Raw genomic sequence first — 21438 nt, 5'->3', positions numbered from 1 at the left:
CAATTCCTGCACTTAAAAACAAGTCAAGGACAAATTAGTTTCATATTTCGGAATTCCATTTCATAAAGTCATCTAGCAGAATACTGTCAGCTCTTAGTATCCCTGAAGCTCAAAGAGACATCAGTGACTCTAGTATTCAAAAATTGAGGCATCTGTTGACAAAGGAGTGGAGTAACTCCCCTCTTGTGCAAACCCATTACACCAGATCTCCGGCCAAGCTGAATTCTGGGTTCCATTTGGAATAGACTATGCTAAACCAAAAGCTTCAAGGTAAAGATTCACATTCCGAGGAATATCTGCTAGGTCTTCCTCCTCCATTCGCTTCGCATCCATTGCGAAGTAGGTCTTGAATTTAACCAAGAATCGTGAGTTCGCTTTACCTTCTTTCTTTCTTTCTGTGCCAATTTTTGTTCTGGACGAGTATCTGCTCGTTTTCTTCCATTTTGGGTTGTTCATCAACAGGCACATCGCCTTCAAAAGGCTTCAAGAGACTCACATGAAAAACATTGTGAATCCTCTAAGTATTCTGGCACCTTAAGTCCAAAGGAGACATCATTTATCTTATCGGAAAATCTGGAAAGATCCACACTATCTCATGCTAAGCTTTCAAAGAAGTCACTCCTTTCCCCTTTTTTTTCTTTCTCAGGCGTGGCTTCCTATAATGTAAGAGTACCAAATCATTTTTCTTCAATTTCAAATCGCGACGATGGCGATCTGTTGCCTTTCTATCTTTCCTGAAATTTCTGCAAAGCCTTCCGGACCAAGTCCCTCGTGAACTGGTGGCTTCCAAGAAAAATCGTATCTTTCCCGCTAAGAAAGGGTGGAACCTTTGTAGCAAATCAAGAATCTCAAATGGCACCTTCCCCATCAAAGAGTTAAACGTGTTTTTGTAGGCATATTCCACCAAAGGTAAAAACCTTTCCCAAGTAGTCTTCTGATCGAACAAAGAAGACTTCAACAAATCCAGTACCATTGAATTAGCAATCTTTGATTGCCTGTCAGTTTGTGGGTGGAATGATGACGAGAACTGCAACTGCGTGCCTATGTTCTCTCAGATAGCCGTCCAAAACAAACTCGTGAACCTGGGGTCCCTGTCGGAGGCAATTGTCTCAGGCATGCCATGTAATCTGAAGACCTCGGCAATAAACACTCGTGCCCACGCTGTGTTCTCGGGAGATGAAATCCATTGTAATACTTTCCCAGGGGCGGGTGGGTATGGGCAAAGGATGTAACAATTCCTGTGCTTTATGCTTGTCAAACTTGACCTTCTGGCATACCAAGCGACTGCGCACAAACTCGTCCACATTCTTCTTGAGTCTCGGCCAAAAGAAGTATCTCTCTACCTTTTTCAAGGTGGTAGCAATGCCGCGGTGACCCATAAAAGGCGAACAATGGCATTCGGTTAGAATCTTTTCCCTCAACGGTTGTGTAACGCACAACATGGTTTTCTTCATCAAGTAGCCATCCCAAATGGAATAGTCCACTACTATCTCCTCTTTCTGTATTCAACTGAATATATCTGCAAAATCTGTTCTATGGCGTACTGACCGACGATACCCTCGAAGTTCCTATGATGTATCATGGAAATAGCCAGAACCAACGGCTTTCGGGACAAAGTATTTGCCACCAATTTCTTCTGTCCTTGCACATGGACAATTCGGAAGTAAACTGTGACAAGATGTTTGCTCATCGCATCTGCTTTTCCGATAGCTGCTTCCATGACAAGAAGTAGCATAAACTCCCATCATCTGTGAAAAACCGTAAAATCGGCTCCGAGTAGGTAATGTCACCACTGAATAAGAGCTTGGATAGCCACCAAAAGCTCTTTCTCACATATCTGTACCATCAATTTCGGCCTTGAAAACAATTTGTTCTCATAGACAATGACATTGGCCTTCTTGCATTAAGACCGCATCCAGACTATTACCACAAGTATCACAATATACTTCAAACGACTTCTGCAAATCCGTCAAAGTCAAAAACTGGTCCTGTAGTCAAAGTCTGTTTCAATTCTTGAAAGGCAATTACTTCTGTGCGTCCCCACGAGAAAGGGACTCCTTTCTTTGTCAAGATATGCAAAGGGGAAGCAACCTCTGCAAACTTTCGAATGAACCGCCTATAATACGTACAGAATCCCAAGAAGCTTCCGACTTCATGGACATTCTTCAAATCGGGCCAATCACGGATAGTCTCTATCTTGGCCGGATCCATATGCACTCCTGCTGCTGACACAATGTGTCCCAAAAAGTGTATCTCTGGTAGGAAAAATTCACTTTTCTTCGCATTAATCACTAACTTGTGATCTCGTAATGCCTGAAAGACTTGAAGCAGATATACTTTATGTTCAGCCTCATCCTTGGAGAAAACAATGATGTCGTCAAAAAGGTGTCAACAAATAGTCTATACTCTCGAAAAATCATGTCCATCATGCGGTTAAATGTCACAGGAGCATTGGTTAAGCTAAAAGGCATCACCAAAAACTCAAATAACCCAAAAGTCATCCGAAAGGTTGTCTTGTAGACGTCTTCCGACCCGATTCGCATCTGATGATATCCACTCTTCAAATCAATCCTGCTAAAACACGAGGATCCCTGTAATTTGTCAAGTATATCATCGATCCTAGGAATCGGAAATCTATTCTGGGTGGTGATTTTGTTGAGAGCTCTAAATCGATGCACATTCTCCAAGATCCGTCTTTCTTCAAAACCAACAACACTGGAGAGCAATACGGTGAAGTACTATGCTGGACAAGACCCTTTTCCAAGAGGTCTTTCACTTGGTTCATAATCTCTTCCTTCTGGGCTCAGCTCACACGGTAAGGTGGCCGGTTTGGTGGTATGCTTCCTGGTATCATATCAATAGTATGATGCTCAAGATGAGTGGGTGGTAACTCGCCTGACAGGCCCTCTGAAAAGCAATCAGCATGAGTGTGGAGAAAAATCTTGGCGTTCTTTTGTTCAGGTCAAAACATATTCGACCTTCATCCATCATTCAGTTCCCTCTCAAAAAAAAAAGTGAGTAAAGAAACTGAAGTTCATCAAGTACAATCTCTGAGCCCTTCATTTGTCAAAGTCACATTCTCGGCCCGGTAGTCAACCATGGCGTTGTTCTTGTGGTACCAAGGGATTTCGAGTAGAACGTCACAACCTTCCAAGGCAATTACGTAAAACTCCGCGTGCCCTAAACATCCCTGTCATTGCAAACGAAGTTTGCCAATGCTCGGTGTAATTGCAACATCCCGTTCAGGTGCCACTCGAACTACCTCCGCCTGTGGCCTGAGCCTGTCGGGCGTAATTCCAAATCGAGATTCAAGAAGTTGGCCTTGGCTCCTTCGAAAGAGCTTCCTGATCTTTCTCTTTGCCCAACAAAGTTTGTACTTTCATTCATTTGATTCGGTTCAGGCCCCACGCAATGTGGTACTAGTTCTGCTTTTTATCTGCCTTTTCTGCCACGTCCCTCAGCTGCTTTAGAACTTTCTGGCCTTTCTCCATCCTGTTCATTCGGTGCCTTTTTAGGGCACTTTGTGGAGATACGCCCAGTTTCCCCGCATTCAAAGCACTTCCCCTCCTTTATGTAGAGAGCCCTCTCTTGAGGAGTAAACTTGGGTCGTGCATCCTTTTTTTCTACTCTGGGTTGCTCTTTCTCTTTCTACTTTCATTTTTTGAAGTCTGTTCGGCACTTTGCGTCATGATCTCATCTGTGGGGTAGGTCAGACTGCCAGAGTGAATGGCAAAACCCTGTTTTGCATGACTCATCAACTCTTGAATGGAAGCTGACTTTTGTTCTAAGCAGTGATCTTGGATCTCTGTAGGTAGACCCAAGGTAAACCGCTCAATCTGCTCCTTGAACGAGATCTTCTTAAATGAAGAGGCGGGTAGAAAAGAGCTCCAGAATCTCTCGCAATAAGCGTCCACTGTATCCTTCTTGGTCATTCGAAGATGGTTCCAAGCAGTTCGTATATCACGTTCATACTCTCGAGTCAGCCAAGAAGAAATAAAAATAGCTTTTTAAATTTTCAGCCATTTAACTGGCGCTGTCTTTTTCAATAAAAGCGTGGACCACCAAGTTCGAGCATTCCCTTAAAAGTAAGAGGAAGCTCTCCGAATCTTAAGAGTGCTCTGAGTAACGCCGTCCTGCGAAAGCGATGTCAAACTGCTGTACAAAAGACAAAGCCTTCGAAGCATCTCTATAACCAGAAAACGTGTCAAATTTAATTGATTGTCCACCTTCCTTTAACTCTCGGACTTTCTTGCTTTTTCTTCCAGAAAGTCATATTGGTTGGTTTTAAAAAAATTCGTCTTCTTTGCATAAAAGTTGCTGTCATCAGAGTCTGAACTGTCTGTAGACAAGTCCTCTGTAGAACTGTCACTCATAGGGTGAGATTTAGACTTCTTTGCCTTTTTCTTGCCCTTTCCGAAGAGTTTCTTTTTACTTCGCTTTTTGCCTTTTTGGTCTTCTTTGCTTGAGTCAGATGAGCTAGAAGAACTGTGAGAAGAAGAAGAAGAAGGACTGGGTACTCCTTCAAATCGAACACGCTTCTTCTACTTTCTTGCCTTTTCAAATGTAGACTGACGACCCAAATAACCCGGGAAGTCTGTGTCTTTCTTCTACTTTTTGCCGTGCTTTTCAGCTTTGTTCTGCGCGTCAAAAAGCTAAGCAATTCGTGCATCAACCACCTGTTCTAATTCCTGCTCTATGTAAATCCTGGGAGTAGGAGGTTTCTTGGGTGGTTCTGTGGTCTGCCGCCACTGCGCGTGCACCTCCTCGAAAGAGGTCTTGTTCATATATTTTGCAAATTTTGGATCCTTCGCAAAATTGAGCATCATCTTTGTTGCATCGCCGATCAATCGTTGACGCTCCATCTCTTCGAGCTCTGCTTGAGTAGGCCGAGGCGGGCCATACTCCTTGCCTGAATCTTCGTTGTGATCCCTTCCCGCATCTCCGGATGCAGAGGGATTTGACTTATCCTTGCCTGAAGCCATACGTGCCGTGGAAAAAATTTAGGGATCGGATTTCCCGTAGAAGAGAAATTGGCCGTGCTCTGATACCACTGTAGCAGACTTGGACACTCCAAGTCAAGAATCTGCCGCGACAACACCAAATAACCACTTCAAAACAGTTCACAGTTCACAATTTATTCGACACTGGCTTGGGGGAGTTCCGTGCCTAGAGATATTGGCCCCAAAGTCTGGCGCCCCTTTCGGTATTTCTTTTCGTATTAATCTGAGTTCAAAGTACAAGAGTGCGGGCAGGCGCTCACACTCAGACTTTGCGTCCAGATGCTCTGAGTTGTGAGAGGCCTGCTCACATATTTAAAGATTACAAGGGATGCCAAAAGCAGAGCCTTAAGAGCTGAAAATCAAAAGCTTTGTGAAAAATAAAGCAAAAGCTCTCAATAATAAAGCAAGGCTATTTCTCTCTCTCACAAGCCCTCTTTCTTAAGTAAAGCAGAGCTTTTAGCTCTCTCTCTCTCTCTTGCCAATTGCGTAGCCAAAAAGCTGAGCCAGCATTTGCGTAGGAAAAAGCAGCCCAGTTGCGTAGCCAAAACAGCCCCTGCTTTTCAGCTTTTTTACCGTACTTTGCTGCCACGTTAGCAGTCCGTGAATGGCGCCGCAATTTCCGGACAGGTCCGGACAGGCCCCGCCACGTCACTGCCAGCAGTTCTGAGAGTTTTCCATCGGGGAGGGTGTGTGTGTATGAGTATACCAAGCAGCCAGCAGCCACGTCACCAGTTTGTGACACTTTCTTGGTTGGTAGTGCTCCTACGCCTGATTGGCTGCCAGTTGAGGGTTTCAAATGGATTCCCCCAGGTACTGCAGTTCGGTACTTGGGCTGTTAGGTTGGCTTGGACTTGTCTCCTGAGTAGCAGATTGCTCCCCTCCTCCTGTCCATCAGGAGGAAGCTGTTACACTGGAGTTCCGCACGACTTTCTTTGGTAGGCAGAGTTGTAGTGGCTAACCAAGTATTGCTGGCTACTATATGGTGCATCACTTCTTGTTGGATCTTTTCGAGTTCCTGCATCAGCTAGGTAGAGAGGCTGATCAGGAACCTCCTTTGGTTAGGGCGTGACACTCAAATAGCCCGAGCCAAAGTGGCCTGGCAGGTCATCATTCTTCCTTGTTCTCAAGGAGGGTTGGGGATCATAGACCCAACACAGCAGAGCAGAGCCCTTCTTGGGAAGTTTGTTGTCAGAGGATTACTTCCAGGGGAGGAGCCCTGGAAGGAGTTTTTACTCGCCTTAGTGCTAGAGTACCCGCCTTAGTGCTAGAGTACCTGAGGCTGGAGGCCCCTGGCTACCTTCGACCAGATGGATTTTCACAGAGATGCGTAGAGTTGGACTGAGCAGGAGATTGGAGGACCGTTTCGTTGTGAGTTTGCTCCGTTCTTGGGAGCAGCTGCGGAGAGGACTAAAGTAGCATCAGCCTACTTGCACGGAGGAGCGCTTAAGACAGCCCCTTGTTTGGAACCCCATGGTTAGCACTCCGAGAGGCCACTTGGTTGGTAGTAGGCCTCATGTTTCTTGGGGTCCCATGGCAGAGGGTCCAGCACGCACTTTAGGTGATTGGCTACAGTTTTCATGCTTATCATAGGAGCTTCAGAGCATCCAGCTACAGGGCATGAGAGGGGTATAGAGCATGTGTCAAGACATCACAGAGGCAGTACTAGCTGAGTGGCTCACACCTCTCGAGTCAGCAGTGCCCAGATGGACAGGGGCCTTCACGCGACTGGAGATTCTCATCGCAGTTCAGGCTTGTTCAGAGACGGTACCCTCCCTGTTTTTCGAGCTACAGGGTGAGGGTTGCTTACACCGAGTTGCAGTAGAGGCTCCAGTGTCACGAGTCTGTGGCAACTTTACTTGCTGATTTCTTTTTGGGGGAATTTTATTTGACTTGTTTTAAAGCACCCCTCTGGAAATGCCAATGCCTGAGTTGCATGGTGTGAGGCGGATAGTGAGAGTCTAGGCCGGATGGCCACTGCGCATTGAAGTTGGGCAAATGGACTAAGGTTAGCCACGGTGGGGCTACGAGTGTAAATCACTTGATAGCTGGCCAACATTGCATTTTTCGATGTGGTTCCAGTGGTGATTGATGGTCAGATGACCAATGTGAGTGCCATGGAAGCATCTCCTTAAATTTAGGGAACTGCTATTTTGGACCTGAAAATGTGTTCGCGTCATTACCTCCTGTATGACAAGGGGAACATTTTATTACTCTGCCGCGAAGTCAACTGGGCAACCGGTCGGGAGATTTTCAGGCGGCAACCTCGAAACGGAAAATGGCTTGCAAATGCGCCAAGTGGCACATTTCTGTGCACCTTCCTCATGCAAGAAGAAGTGGCGCTGAATTTATAGCTGGGAGGCTCATTTGCAAGTTTCCTGTCACAGGTTAAGAGCTATGGAGTGCTTTCTTTCCCTTTTATGTACAATGCGGTGCCAGGAGTGATGCCCTGCACGCTACACACTGCTCTCTCTCTCTCTCTCTCTCTCTCTCTCTCTCTCTCTCTCTCTCCCCCCTACGAGCAGTTATGTTATGCCCCTCGAGTGGGCTTCTCATTTGTGGGGCTGTGGGGATTTATGCTTCTGTGCCGAGGCAAGAGCCTCTCTGAATAGGAACGGGTGTAGCTAACTGCTACACCAAAGCAGGCACCGGTGAGGGTGATAACCTCACCACACAGGTGCATTTTCAGCGCTGCGTATTCGCTGAAATTGGACTGTTTTGCAGCCGTCATGATGTTGAGAGCATTGGGAACAGTGCCCCACTATTAGACGACAGTTCGGGGGCTGTTTAGGGCTGAAAACAGGGGAAAAACTAGTAATTACAGTGTGCTGTAATTACTGTTTTTGCACAGGAAATAGGGGGTCTATGCTATTGGAAACGAGTCAGAGCTTGGGAAATTGTCCAACACAAGTTTTGGGGTTGTTGTGTTGTCGAAATTTTACCTGCACAGGTGATATCTAGTCGTAGCTTGGAAGACTGTCCAGGGCAAGCTTTGGGATCGTTATACTACCAAAATTTTGCCTGTACAGGTGCCATCTTGCTGGATACACATGAAGGTCTCAAGGACTCTGGTTTTTGTAGTCTATTCCTCATTCCTGAAAGATAATAAAGAAATACCGAAAGGGGTGCCAACCTTTGGGACCTACAGTCGTCGCTGTCTGCTTGGGAGCATTCTAGCTTCCTGGCCGTGCTTTTGTTTTGAAGTGTAATTCCAGTCTCAGTTACAGGTTCCTTTTAAGTCATTGCTTTGTGTCGTATAGTCAAGTGTTAAAGAATCGGGTGAAAGCTAACGTCTACGGCCCTACGGGCTGGTTACATGGTTTCGTTGCAATAGAAGTGTACCCTGCTTGGCAATTGCCCTTGGGGAATAAAAGTTTTGTCCAAAAGCTTGTTTAGTGCTATAGAAGGAAGTATGTCTTGTCAGTTGTCAAGCTAACAGCAATTGCTTCTAATGAGTACATGTTGATGCATTTTTAAACTGCTGGTTTATTATGCTTGAAAGCATTCGAAGTGTACTAAAAGTTATGGACTCTATTAAAGCCAATGGCACAGTGTGAAAGCTATCCACTATGTCAATGGAACAGTCTCACAGGTAGACCATACATGAGTTAACAAGTGTTGAATACACAAGAGTGTTAACTATGAGCATGTATGTCTCGTACCATGTTAACCAAGTGTGTACGCACGAAAAGGTTGACAGCCGTGATACGGTGTCCATGAAGTGTTGTACACACTAATGGATTGATATTCACGCAAACGAGGACGTTCGTGATTTCAAGAAGGGGGTATGTCACGAGTCCGTGGCAACTTTACTTGCTGATTTCTTTTTGGGGGAATTTTATTTGACTTGTTTTAAAGCACCCCTCTGGAAATGCCAATGCCTGAGTTGCATGGTGTGAGGCGGACATTGAGAGTCTAGGCCGGACGGCCAATGCGCATTGAAGTTGGGCAAATGGACTAAGGTTAGCCACGGTGGGGCTACGAGTGTAAATCACTTGATAGTTGGCCGACATTACATTTTTCGATGTGGTTCCAGTGGTGATTGATGGTCAGATGACCAATGTGAGTGCCATGGAAGCATCTCCTAAAATTTAGGGAACTGCTATTTTGGACTTGAAAATGTGTTCGCGTCATTACCTCCGGTATGACAAGGGGAACATTTTATTACTCTGCCGCGAAGTCAACTGGGCAACCGGTTGGGAGATTTTTAGGCGGAAACCCCGAAATGGGAAATGGCTTGTAAACGCGCCAAGTGGCACATTTCTGTGCACTTTCCTCATGCAAGAAGAGTGGCGCTGAATTTATAGCTGGGAGGCTCATTTGCAAGTTTCCTGTCACACAGGTTAAGAGCTATGGAGTGCTTCCTTTCCCTTTTATGTATAGTGCGGTGCCAGGAGTGATGCCCTGCACGCTACGCACTTCTCTCTCTCCCCTACGAGCAGTTATGTTATGCCCCTCGAGTGGGCTTCTCATTTGACCAATGTACAGCTGTGGGGATTTATGCTTCTGTGCCGAGGCAAGAGCCTCTCTGAACAGGAACGGGTGTAGCTAACTGCTACACCAAAGCAGGCACCCGTGAGGGCGATAACCTCACCACATAGATGCATTTTCAGCGCTGCGTATTCGCTGAAATTGGACTGTTTTGCAGCCGTCATGATGCTGGGAGCATTGGGAACAATGCCCCACTGTTCTAACAACAGTTCGGGGGCTGTTTAGGGCTGCAAACAGGGGAAAAACCGATAATTACAGCGTGCTGTAATTACTGTTTTTGCGCAGGAAATAGGGGGTCTATGCTATTGGAAACGAGTCAGAGCTTGGGAAATTGTCTAGGGCAAGTTTTGGGACTGTTGTGCTGCCGAAATTTTGCGTGCATAGGTGATATCTAGTCGTAGCTTGGAAGACTGTCTAGGACAAGCTTTGGGGTCGTTATGTTGCCAAAATTCTGTCTGTACAGGTGCCATCTTGCTGGATACACATAAAGGTCTCAAGGACTTTGGTTTTTGTAGTCTATTCCTCATTCCTGAAAGATAATAAAGAAATACCGAAAGGGGCACCAACCTTTGGGGCCTACAGGTGTCACTGTCTGCTTGGGAGCATTCTAGCTTCCTGCCGTGCTTTTGTTTTGAAGTGTAATTCCAATCTCAGTTACAAGTTCCTTTTAAGTCATTGCTTTGTGTCGTATAGTCAAGTGTTAAAGAATCGGGTGAAAGCTAACGTCTACCACCCTATGGGCCGGTTACACCTAGAGGTGGCAGAGTGTTGTTTTTAGAGGATCCGAGTTGTGGGAATCTGTGGGAGGACTTGTGTCATAGATCCTGACCCTGCAGCTCTTGAGACTGGCCACTGGAGGCTATGGGCTTGATAGAGCTGTCCACTGGCATGAGTGCAGTGGGATCCTGGAGAGTGGTTTTGGAGGGACCCTTTCTCCTTAGTCGACCATCCAGGTGTTGTCACGTGACACATCCAACCCTATGTGTCCGTGGACAAGCTACAGCATGATCAGGGTTCAGTCAGTCTAGATTTAGAAGTGATCTTGCACTTTTTTGTGAGTCTATTCGTAGACCGTGCATGCGCAGTCACTTAGTGTAGATGCATATCCTCTGGTTGCGCACAACATGATCATCAGAATTCCCATGAGAATCCATTAGATTTAGTCAGGGGAATTTTCCGGTGCATTTAGCCGATTTTCCCTATTTTTGGTATTTTTCACTTATTATTTTTAAGTGACTTGCCAACAAAAGTAGGTAGGGCAATTTTGCTAAGTTAATATATAAGCAAACCCAAGTTAGCACTTTCTGGCATAAGAGGCAGCAGGAGCACATGCTCAACAGGCACCTTCTCAGCAAGAACCCATCAACCCTAGCGTTTGCAGATTCCCTCTCCAAGCCCTGGCGTTTTTGGACATCCTCAGCAGTACCTCCCTAGATTCCTAGCGTTTTGATAGCGCTACCAGATCCATCAGCATCTCCACCAAGCATCAGCGATTTTAGCCTCCCCATCATCGCGATGATCCCAACTTGCTAGCGTTTTACTAACGCTACCATCAGCCCCCACGTTTTCTATTTTCAGCCCATTTGGCCGCAGATGCAGCAGCGTTTTCAGCATTAGACACGGTAGCAGATTCAGCCCTAGTTGGTTGCAGAAGAACCCCATTTTCAGCCACCGAAACAGCCCCAAAATTCAGCAAATAGGAGACCACAGATTTCAGCCCTAAAGTCGTCGTCGTCACCACCGTCGTTGTCATTGGCATAGTCCCAAGTTGCATCAGTCCATTGCATCGTCATTGTACCACTTTGTGCAATCAATAAGTAGATCACTCTCGCCGACGAGAGTGGGGCCTTCGGAGGAGGGTTTTACAACGTCTCTGGTGTCGTATCTCTCTTATCTCTCTATCTCTCAGTCTCATACACTTGCACGCACAGTGTCCATTCACTTTGTTTGTGATCATAGCACTTTCCATTAAGAACGGAAGGCTCTCCCTTCCATAAGAACAAAGGGAACCTTGAGCATAGTTCGGAGCACTCATCTTGAGCAAAGCGCAACGATCATTCCGCTGCACCTAATAGGTGTCCCTTTCTTTCAGTACGCTGTTCGCTTGGGACGTCACATACTGGCAACACGGAGAGAGGCTCGTCCTATTGCAACACCTCATTTGCAGGAGGAGGGCCTCACAGCTGAGTTCTTGTCAGCTTTTTGGGAGAGGTTGTGGGATGCCAGACAACCGCGGCGAGTCACTTTGTTCCAGTGGCTGGTTGCACATCGAGCTATAGCAGTTGGGAACTGGCTAGTACATGGTGGTCTCTCGGCAGCGTCCGCAGCTTGTGACCATCCGTGGAGAGTCAGTGCCACTGTCTTTGGGATTGTCCATTGGCACAGCAGGTTTGGCTTCGTGTCCTTCAGTTGATGCCAGCTCTTTCAACGGCACGACAATACACTTGGGGGGCAGCTGCTTGGTCCACTCTCACGGGCTCGGCACTTCAGTTTGAGCTATCCTCCACCAGCAGGATGATAGTGATGCAGGGGGGTCGACCTACACTCTATCCTGCTACAGAGCTTACTCCACAAGAGTGGTGTAGTGAAAGAGAGGAGTGTTGGGATCTCATTTGCGGCCTGACACTCTGGTTCATCTGGCGGGTCCGCTGCTTCCGCATCTTTGAGGCTCGCCTTGTACCACCAGTAGAGATTGTTCAAGATCTTTGGCTAGAGTTGATCCATACTCTCAAAGGACAGTTCGAGAGACTCCAGGGCAGCTCCGACCGCATGCAGGAGCGTAGAGAGGCTTTCCCTGGGCCTTTCTTCACCATGGTCCAGGATGTGCTGAGATGGCACTACCGCCCGCCTGTGTGGCTTTTTCCTCCTCCCATCTCTTGATTTAGCCTCATTGTACATATGTTGTTTTTCACTGGGAGAGTCTCCCCCTTATGATTGTTGTAGCCCTCTCTAGCAGAGGTGGTTGTAGCCCCATGGGCAATTTCAGTAACTAATAGAAGGATCTTTTTCTCCCAAAAAACAAAAAAAAAGGACCAAGTAACTCTTTTATAGGGTTTTAGCCATTTGCCCTACCTACTTTGTATAAATGTCATGTCTAAGTGACTTATTAATAAATGACTTAAGTAATTGTTCAAATCCTATATGCTTAAGTGATTGTGTTGTGCAAGTGAGGGTATGCAACTATGACTTGCTTGATCATGCACGTCCTTCTAGAGGCTCACAAGGTGCCGGGCTAAATCCTAAGCTATACTAACGAAGACTAATGCTGATCTCTAGTAGTAGCTTGTCCACGTGGCTGAAGTGCAATGCGCAGGCAACACACACACACACACACACACACACACACATTGTGAAATTCAATCTAATGTATAAAGCAAGGGTTATTTATTTAATGTGTACGAAAATATTTCATTTATTAAACCTAGGCATGATATATATTTATGTCTTGTAATGATTCAATGTTTATGGCAGGGCTCTCTTTTCCTGTAACTATCAAGTATTCAGCTTAGCATTACTTTGAATTGAGTACATCACGGATTATTAACGTCATTTTGGGTAGTTTGTGCTTATTGTTTCTTTTAAGTTTTTAGTAACTATTTAAACATTCATACCCAATGTTGTAGTAATGTATACACACACATACACATATATAGATGTATATGTACTTCTATATGTACACACACACACACACACACACACACACACACACACACACACGTGCCATGCGTTTGCTTGCATTAAAACTCCTCTTGCATGTGGGAGTGGGCACTTGCACTACCATAGGTAATTATATACTAAACCCACATGTCAATTTACTGTTTTACTGTGTGTTATCTCTAACCCATTTTGAAAAGTTTTGACGTTTCCTAGGATAGGAGATGTCCATTTCTACATTTCAATCCCTTGAAATGGCGTTTCCTTCACTATGCTTTTCACAGAAGAAGAAAAATTTCAACCTGTGATACTTCTAATAACATGTTCATCTTGTTTTGACAGGACTGAGGCATGCAAGCCCCAATCCCCACCTGCAGTTAACCTGGCTCTGGAACATATATGTGGCCGGCCCTTAGGCATTCACTTCATGAAACACACAGGAGAACTGTATATTGCTGATGCATACCATGGATTGCGAGTGGTAGGGCCAGATGGTGGTGAGGCAAAGCTTGTGGTTGGAGAGGCTGAGGGAGTTCCATTTCACTTCACCAATGACGTGGAGGTCAGCTCGGATGATGTTATTTACTTTACAGACAGCAGCAGCAATTATTACAGACGGTTTGTAAGTTTGTCCTGATCTGTTCATTTACGGATCATTGCGAACTTTGATAAGTGATGAAATTGTTTCTTTGGAACAGCGAGTTTTTTCTTGCAGCTTTCTCGGGCGATGATAGCGGTCGACTGTTAAGTTACAATCCATCAAACAAGGAGGTTAAGGTCCTGTATAAAGGGATGCAATTCCCAAATGGGCTCGCTCTCAGCAAGGATGAGTCCTTTTTGGTCATTGCGGAAACGACCACTTCCAGGTAAACTTTTCATCTCATCTTCTTAAGAGTTCTGTTGCATACTTTTGAGATAATTCATACCAATGATGCCTTTTGCATAATCTCTAGGCCAGACAAATGTGCTTCTAGTTTCTTAATTGTCTCATGCAATTGTCCTGCTTTAATTTTAGAAATGTAGCAGATTAGAAGGGAGCAAAGTGCTCCATGAGGACCCCACTCATCCAATACAAGAGCTAGAGCGATTACAATATATGCAGGACATACCATGATACAACATTGGGGTTGCACCAGCGAGGGGTTGTGTAAGACTTGGTGAAGTGGCATGCTATTCTCCGCCCATCCATCCTCTTTAAATCCCCTTGGCCCTAGAGACCCCTGAACATGCATGCCTGATTAGGGTGCCAGAGCCCTTGCCCTAGGAGCCGTTCCCCCCTTGCCACCGTAGGACCCTTGCCTTGACAGGTTGAGCCCATAACCTTGGGGCAAATACATCCCCCCCTAACCAACTGGACAAACCCGGAATGACTTGAGATTACTCCTAGGGCGTTAAATTCTTTCTTTCAGTTTATATACACTCACATTAACACATCCGTCCTTTCAGTATTAGCACAGGTTTTAGCAATTTCAGTCTTAACCTTAATCTGGTTGGGCTCAAAGAAAGTGATTTCTGTCTCACAGATATGCATGCTTAATTTTCAGGTTGTCTCGGTACTGGCTAACGGGTCAAAAAGCTGGGACACTGGAGACTTTTGTACATTTACCAGGGCCTCCGGACAATGTCCGGGCAAATGAAGCTGGAGACTTCTGGGTAGCAATCCATTGCAGGCGGAGCCTTTTTGTATGGGCAGCTTTTGCTAGTCCTTGGGTGAGGCATGCCCTTTTGAAGCTGCCTATATCCATCAAGACAATGTATGGGTTCTTTTTGGGTGGAGAGCCGCACGCCCTCATCATGCGATATGACTCTAGCGGCAATTTGCTAGAGGTACTCGAAGATCAGACTGGAAAACTTGTGAAGCTTATCAGCGAGGTTGAGGAGAGAGACGGCGAACTTTGGCTCGGTTCTGTGCTCATGCCATATGTGGCTGTGTATTCCAGATAGGGTTTGTCTGTATTTATGGGGTGAGGAGAGGCTTTGGCACCAATGGCCATGGCCTCATTTGCTAGCACCATACGCTCATCAACTTGTAGATTGGCTGCCTGTGGGCATGTGCGCGCAGAGCATGGTGCATGTGGATGTATGCTCAATTCTAGCAATTTTTAGAATGACATTACAAGTTCACCATCAATTCATATGCCTCTAAAGATGGAAGGAAATGGAATATACATAGGGCCGCTAATCCGGTTAAATGCGACTTATTCCTTCATAGATTTAGATTTGTGTGCACGCACGCACGCACGCACACGTGCGCGCACACACACACGCACACGTGCGCGCGCACACACACACACACACACACACACACACACACACACACACACACCCCACTAGAGGCTTATATTTGGAGCTATTTTTGGTGGGGAATAATATTTTTCCTAATTGAAGAAAGTAAGGCACACAACTTTAGGTCAAATTTGAAGCATTTGTTGGCATTTACACAACTCTTAAAATTTTGCTGGTTTTCTTCATGGCAACCTTGAATACAACAGGGATTTTGCAAATTTAGCTGTTTGAAAATACACTAAGCCTCGAACAGGGGGTGGGCTTATTGTCGCTGAAAAGGAATGGAAGTTACTATATTCTTGTATATAGATTTTAAAGAATAGCTTTGATGATGAGAAAAATTGGAAGATTTTAGTGTGCAAACCTCCAAATGTAGTTAATTCACCTCAAACTTTTGACATATAGGTTTTCCATGTTGTTAGTGTCAAATTTTCCCAAGCAACGAGGCTCGTGTATCAGTGTTTTCGCCTGTGCACATGGGTTAGGTTTTACTATAACGTGTGTAGAATGTTATGTAATGTGTGAACTATGAGGCAAAGAACAACCAAATGGGGTGAAAATCCACCTTACGTATGGAGAACGTGCTTGCATGTATGGCTCACATGAATGTTCCCTTATGTACATGGGTTAGGTTTTACTATGAGGTGTATAGAATGTTAGCAATGTGTGAAATATGAGGTGAAGTGAAGAACAACAAAATGGGGTGAGAAAAGAGGAAAGGGTACATGCTTTCCAACTATGTATGGATGTACATCGATGTAGGTGTAAGCACTTGTGTAGGACCAGGTGTGTGCTTTTTATTTTTATTTTTTATATTTTTTTGGGGGGTGGGGGGATAGGGGGGATGGTGGTTGTTCTCACAACTAAATCCCACCGGGTCTTCAACGAAGCTTGACGAGTGGGATCTAGGGCACCGGAGTCGTAACAACGGTGGACCCTTGGATGGGGATGGCCCCTCTCCGAATTTACTTTTCTTGTCCAACTTCCAAGTTTACTTTTGCCTACGTGTTGTGGTACAGGTTGGGAGAGTGGGGATGTTCTTGGGTCCCAAAGGTGGTCTTGTGGGCGGATGGGATAGCTATGAATTGACTTCTTTTCTTCTTTGTTTTTGCCCTTTTTCCCCCTTTCGATTTGAGGACTTGGGTGGGCTCTCACAAGAACTTCAGAAAAAGCTTTGAGCTTGAGGGCCGAGGGCACTGCTCGAAAAAAGCCTTTTTCCAAAAACTTGGCAAACCTACATATGTGAAACAACAGAGGTAAATTGACAAAAATTGAAGGTTTTTACACCAAATTACACTAAGTTTTTCAAAATTTTGTAGGTTTTCTCACCTTCAAAAATAAAATTTAGAGGCAAATTTCAAAATTTGTAGGTGGGATTACACTAAACCTAGGTTTTTTTCGAGCACTGGGCCCGAGGGCCAAGGCCAAATGGGTGGCCCTCTTGCATGTGCCCTCCACTACGAGGACCTCTCTCTCTCTCTCTCTCTCTTTGAGGTCTCTTGGGAATCCGGGATTGTTCTTCACTGTACAGGCTACGAGTCACGACATTTAAAGATCTCTCTCTTTCTCTTTTCTGTCTTTTCTCTCTCTCTCTCTCTCTCTCTCGCTGTCGCGACACGTCCTGAGTTCAAACCCTGTCGGATTGATCTTTGAGGTCTCCTTGTAGCACGCCTTAAGTTCAAACCCCGCCGGAGTGACCTTTGCGGCACACCACCTCGCTTTCAAAGGATCACAAAGTCGTGTCGAACCAGCGGCCTGAAGAGACCTTGTACTCTCACAAGAAAATGAGGAAAATGTTCGAATAAACTAATGTTTTCTAATAAATAACCAAAATGTGTGTTTGAATTTCTGGTCAGCGGTCCTCTGCCTTTTCTGACTTATTATTTTCTTCTTTGCTGCAAAAGTTTTTTTTGTTGCCAGCCACAATGTATAAATTACGTCAAATCCTGGCGAATCCTCGAGAAAAAAGCATTGATGTGATACATAATTTTGAGTTATTAATTTGCCTTGCTCGGATAGAGAAGGCTCCAGATTCAAGAGGCAAGGCAAATATTCCATAACAAACTCATTTTGGAAGGGTGAACCCAACCATCCTAACCGAAAAAAGGAAAAGAAGACACACCACCTCATTTCCCCAAATTTACATGGGTTTGCACTTACAATACCAAACCAACTTCCATTATCTTCAAGGCGCACACGTCGGTGACGTAGTTAGGACCAATGTTCGGGAAAAATTATTTTCACAAACATTCAAAAATCCCTCCAAGACAAATCTGAACCGGAAATTTTACAATACTAGCCGGTATTTTTGCAAAATTACACTATTTTCCATGTATTTTAAAGCGGATTTTTCTCCTTCTTGCCCTCCCCTCAACCGGCTACTTTGATTTTGTAACCGGCTCACGGCTAAGCTGAGGCACACTTTTCCCGAACACTGGTTAGGACACCAGACTGCCAAGGGTGACGACTTGAGTTCAAATCTTAGGGTGGGGCAAGGGGGGGTAACAACCCGAATTTTATTTTTGCCCATTGGAGCTTGATGACACACTTATCTATACAGGTCACTCACTAGCGTTTTACATTAGACCGTTTTACTAGCTTCCCTTCATGTTGTATTTTCTCTTTTATGCTTTGTAAACTTCTTATCTTGAGTTAGCGAAGAAGAAAAGATAAAAGGTTTTGCCTCCATCTTTTTGTGTGTGTGTGTGTGTGTGTGTGTGTGCACGTGTGCGTGTGTGCATGCTTGCAAGAGTTCAAGCTCTTTCCTTCTCTATCTCTTAACGTAGTATCAGAACTTGGTTATGTTTGAGGAGCTTGGAGAAGCAAGCAAGAGTAGCACAAGAAGCCGTGTCAACATTTCTGAGAGCCATCATCAAACGATCTTTGATTGAAGTGCTTCTTTTTGGAGATTTTACGTCTCGAATTTGTGTACAATTTTAGCAAGCTGCTCAGAGACTTGGTGAAGTGTTGGAAACATGTCGTCTAACAATGATGGACTTAACCAAGTTGTTAGCGAGAATCTAGACAAGAAAAAATTCCATGCTTAAAAATTTAGAATCATCAATTTTCTTATGGGTAAAGGTTCTTGGAAGTACATTGATGGAGAGCATGAGACATCACCAATTTCACTAGAGGAAGACACAGATAAAGGTGTTTCAATATTGGAACTAGAGACCTTATAAGATCATGTATTTGCTTTTCGTGAGTGTGCAAGACACTTTGATTGGGCACATATAAGAGGCTCACACCCCTAAGGAGGCTTGGGACACTTTACTGTCATTGGTTGTTACCAACACAAAAGCAAGAAGCTATAGTCCAAGATTGAGCTAAATACAGTACATAAGAAAAACCTATGAGATAATGTGGAAACAAAAAATATAGGTGCGCAACTATAGGTTTTGAGTGGGCCACAAAGGTCATCTAGTGCAAGTTATGGTGAGAAGCCATGTAGTGGAAGATTGCATGATAGAACGAGTCTTGCTAGCTTGTTAAATATATAAAGAAAAGGGAAGAAAAATGTTGACGATGCCCCTAAGCTGCCAAATCTGAGTGCTAGTCATGATGACGGTGACAACATTGATTTTGAGCAAAGTATAGACATTGAGGGTTTGCCATACCTTCTATGCAGACTCCATGTGCAAGAAGGATGCATGCAGGGAATAAGGTACGTAGAAGTAATCCTGAACCACAAAGGTCTAAGAGAGTAAAAAATTCTGTAAAGATATTGACTTATGATAGTTATGTGGCTCGTCATTCTGAATATATGGAAAAAATTACACAGGAAGTGGAGCCCCCTTGTTTTGAGGATACTGTCAAAGATGAGAAATGGTGACAAGCTATGGATGAGGAGATGGCTGCCCTTGATGAAAATGGAACATGGAAGTTGGTGCCATTACCAAAGGGAAAGAATGAAGCATGAATGTGGTGATATGCATCTATATGGATGACTTAATTACTGGAGGTGATAGTGTGACTGGATTAGAGGGTGTATATGCTCTATTTGCATAGGAGTTTGAGATGAAAAACTTGGGAGACTTGTGGTAGTTCTTGGGCATTGAAATTCTTCACACCGAAAACGGTGTATGGTTATCACAAAGACAATTTTCTTGCTAAAAAAGTATGGTATGCCATTGATTGTAAGCCAATTGCAATGCCAATAGATCAAAATTTTAATTTGGAGAATGATGCAGGTCAAGTTCTCGAGAATGCTACCATGTATAGGAAGATGGTTGGCAGCTTAATCGACTTGACATCTCACGTCCAGACTTGAGCTACATAGTTGGATTAGTGAATCAGTTTACCTAGTCTCCTAGGAAGCCACACTTGGATGTAGTGAGGCATACATTCTATGTGAGTGCTACTTTGGATTACACACTCTTTTATAGGGTTGATGTTGAGTTGCAGTTCTATGATTATTATATAGATGCAAATTGGGCTAGTGGCACATATGATCGCAGGTCTACTGACGAATTCATTTTTTTACTCGGGAGTGCAGCAATCACATGGAGTAGCAAGAAAAAACCTACGATTTCTCTATCAAGTATAAAGGTAGAGTACATACGTGTTACAATGGCGGCATGTGAGATAGCATGGTTGGCATTACTACTTCATGACTTTGGCATATGAGCATAGAGGCCGATTGTCATCTATTGTGACAACCTCAACATCATACATTTGGCTTGGAACCCACTGTTTCATTGGAGGATGAAGCACATTGAGGTGCATTACCACTTCATCAAAGAGTGGGTCTTGGCAGACGACATCGACCTTGAGAGCGTGATGATGATTAGCAGCTTGCAGATATCTTCACAAAGGTTCTTGGAATGCAAAAGCTATGATGGTTTTCAACAATGCTTGGCATATGCGAGATGATGTTGTGCTTGAGGGAAGTGTTGAGATGTGAAGCTCAACATGAACTGCTCCTGGATGAATATCACCAACAATCATCATCATTGGAATGCCTTGGTGGATACAATATGCTTACCGATCATACTACATCTAAACTAACCGACTGGTCTACCTGCCAGAGTGATGGTACATTTATCCATCTAGCTCACTCACTAGCGATTCACACTAGACCGTTGACTTGCCTTTTTCCTTTTATGCCTTGTAGACTTCTTATCTTGAGTTAGTGAAGAAGAAAAAGTAGAAGGTTTTGCCTTCGTCTGTGTGTGTGTGTGTGTGTGCATGCGTGCTTGCAAGAGCTCAAGCTCTCTCCTCCTCTATCTCTTCAAAAGCCTAGCTACAATGATTGTAGGAGTGAATGCCACCTCTGCCATCTCCATGTGTCACTCTCTCTCTCTCTCTCTCTCTCTCTCTCTCTCTCTCTCTCTCTCTCTCTCTCTCTCTCTCTAGTGCATGCACCACGAGTGCATTAACTATAATACATGACAATCTTCCACTTGGAAAACCCTAAGTATGTCTTTGATATGGCTTATTTTATCAAGCCAAAAACAGTTTAGTTGTTGTAAGTGAGACATCAAGGTCCACATATCATACATCTTGATGACCAAGCTCACCTACATTTATCATTGGATGCATTTGTTGTCTTGGGTGAAAGCATGAATGGGTGGTACACTTTTAAGGGTGGGAAGCTATATCTCAATAGCTTTTTTTAATTAAAAAAATGGCGACCTATAAAATGTTTGTGAATTAATTCAAAATTTTGCGTCCATTGTAGATTTAGGTCCTCCTTTAAAAGAGCTATCTAATGTTATATAACATGCCCTATATTTTTTATAATTTGGTCAAACATATTTGATCAAAGACTTCCAAAAATAGCTATGTCCTGGACACGGATACTTTCACCCTCCTCAAAAATTTCACCAGTGATTCCATAGTTGGACTTCAGTAACATGGTCTACCTAGTGAGATGTATGGCACACTTATCTTGCTAGCTTACTCACTAGAAGATTTTTTTGACAATTATGGATAGCTCTATTGATGTTGTTCTCACAGTAATGATACATGCATACATTTCTTCTCATCTGAATGATGAAGAAGAAGAGGA

At 44.3% G+C, this 21438-nt stretch overlaps 1 protein-coding gene across 1 annotated transcript in view; it reads left to right on the top strand.

Moving 5' to 3' along the window:
• LOC147434002 (protein STRICTOSIDINE SYNTHASE-LIKE 3-like) overlaps positions 1-15301 on the top strand; it is a 45473-nt gene extending 30172 nt beyond the window's left edge. The window contains exons 2-4 of the mRNA XM_086490637.1: positions 13485-13760; positions 13841-14008; positions 14687-15301. Of these exons, the coding sequence (XP_086346763.1) occupies positions 13485-13760; positions 13841-14008; positions 14687-15086 (844 nt within the window). The 3' untranslated portion in view covers positions 15087-15301. The remainder of the gene's footprint in view (positions 1-13484; positions 13761-13840; positions 14009-14686) is intronic.
• Positions 15302-21438: the final 6137 nt, after the last annotated feature.

The sequence above is a fragment of the Adiantum capillus-veneris genome, chromosome 19, assembly GCF_014529385.1.
Source record: "Adiantum capillus-veneris isolate H3 chromosome 19, ASM1452938v2, whole genome shotgun sequence".
NCBI lineage: Eukaryota > Viridiplantae > Streptophyta > Polypodiopsida > Polypodiales > Pteridaceae > Adiantum > Adiantum capillus-veneris.
The sequence above is the reverse complement of the archived record's forward strand: the minus strand, read 5'-3'. Positions and strand labels throughout refer to the sequence as shown.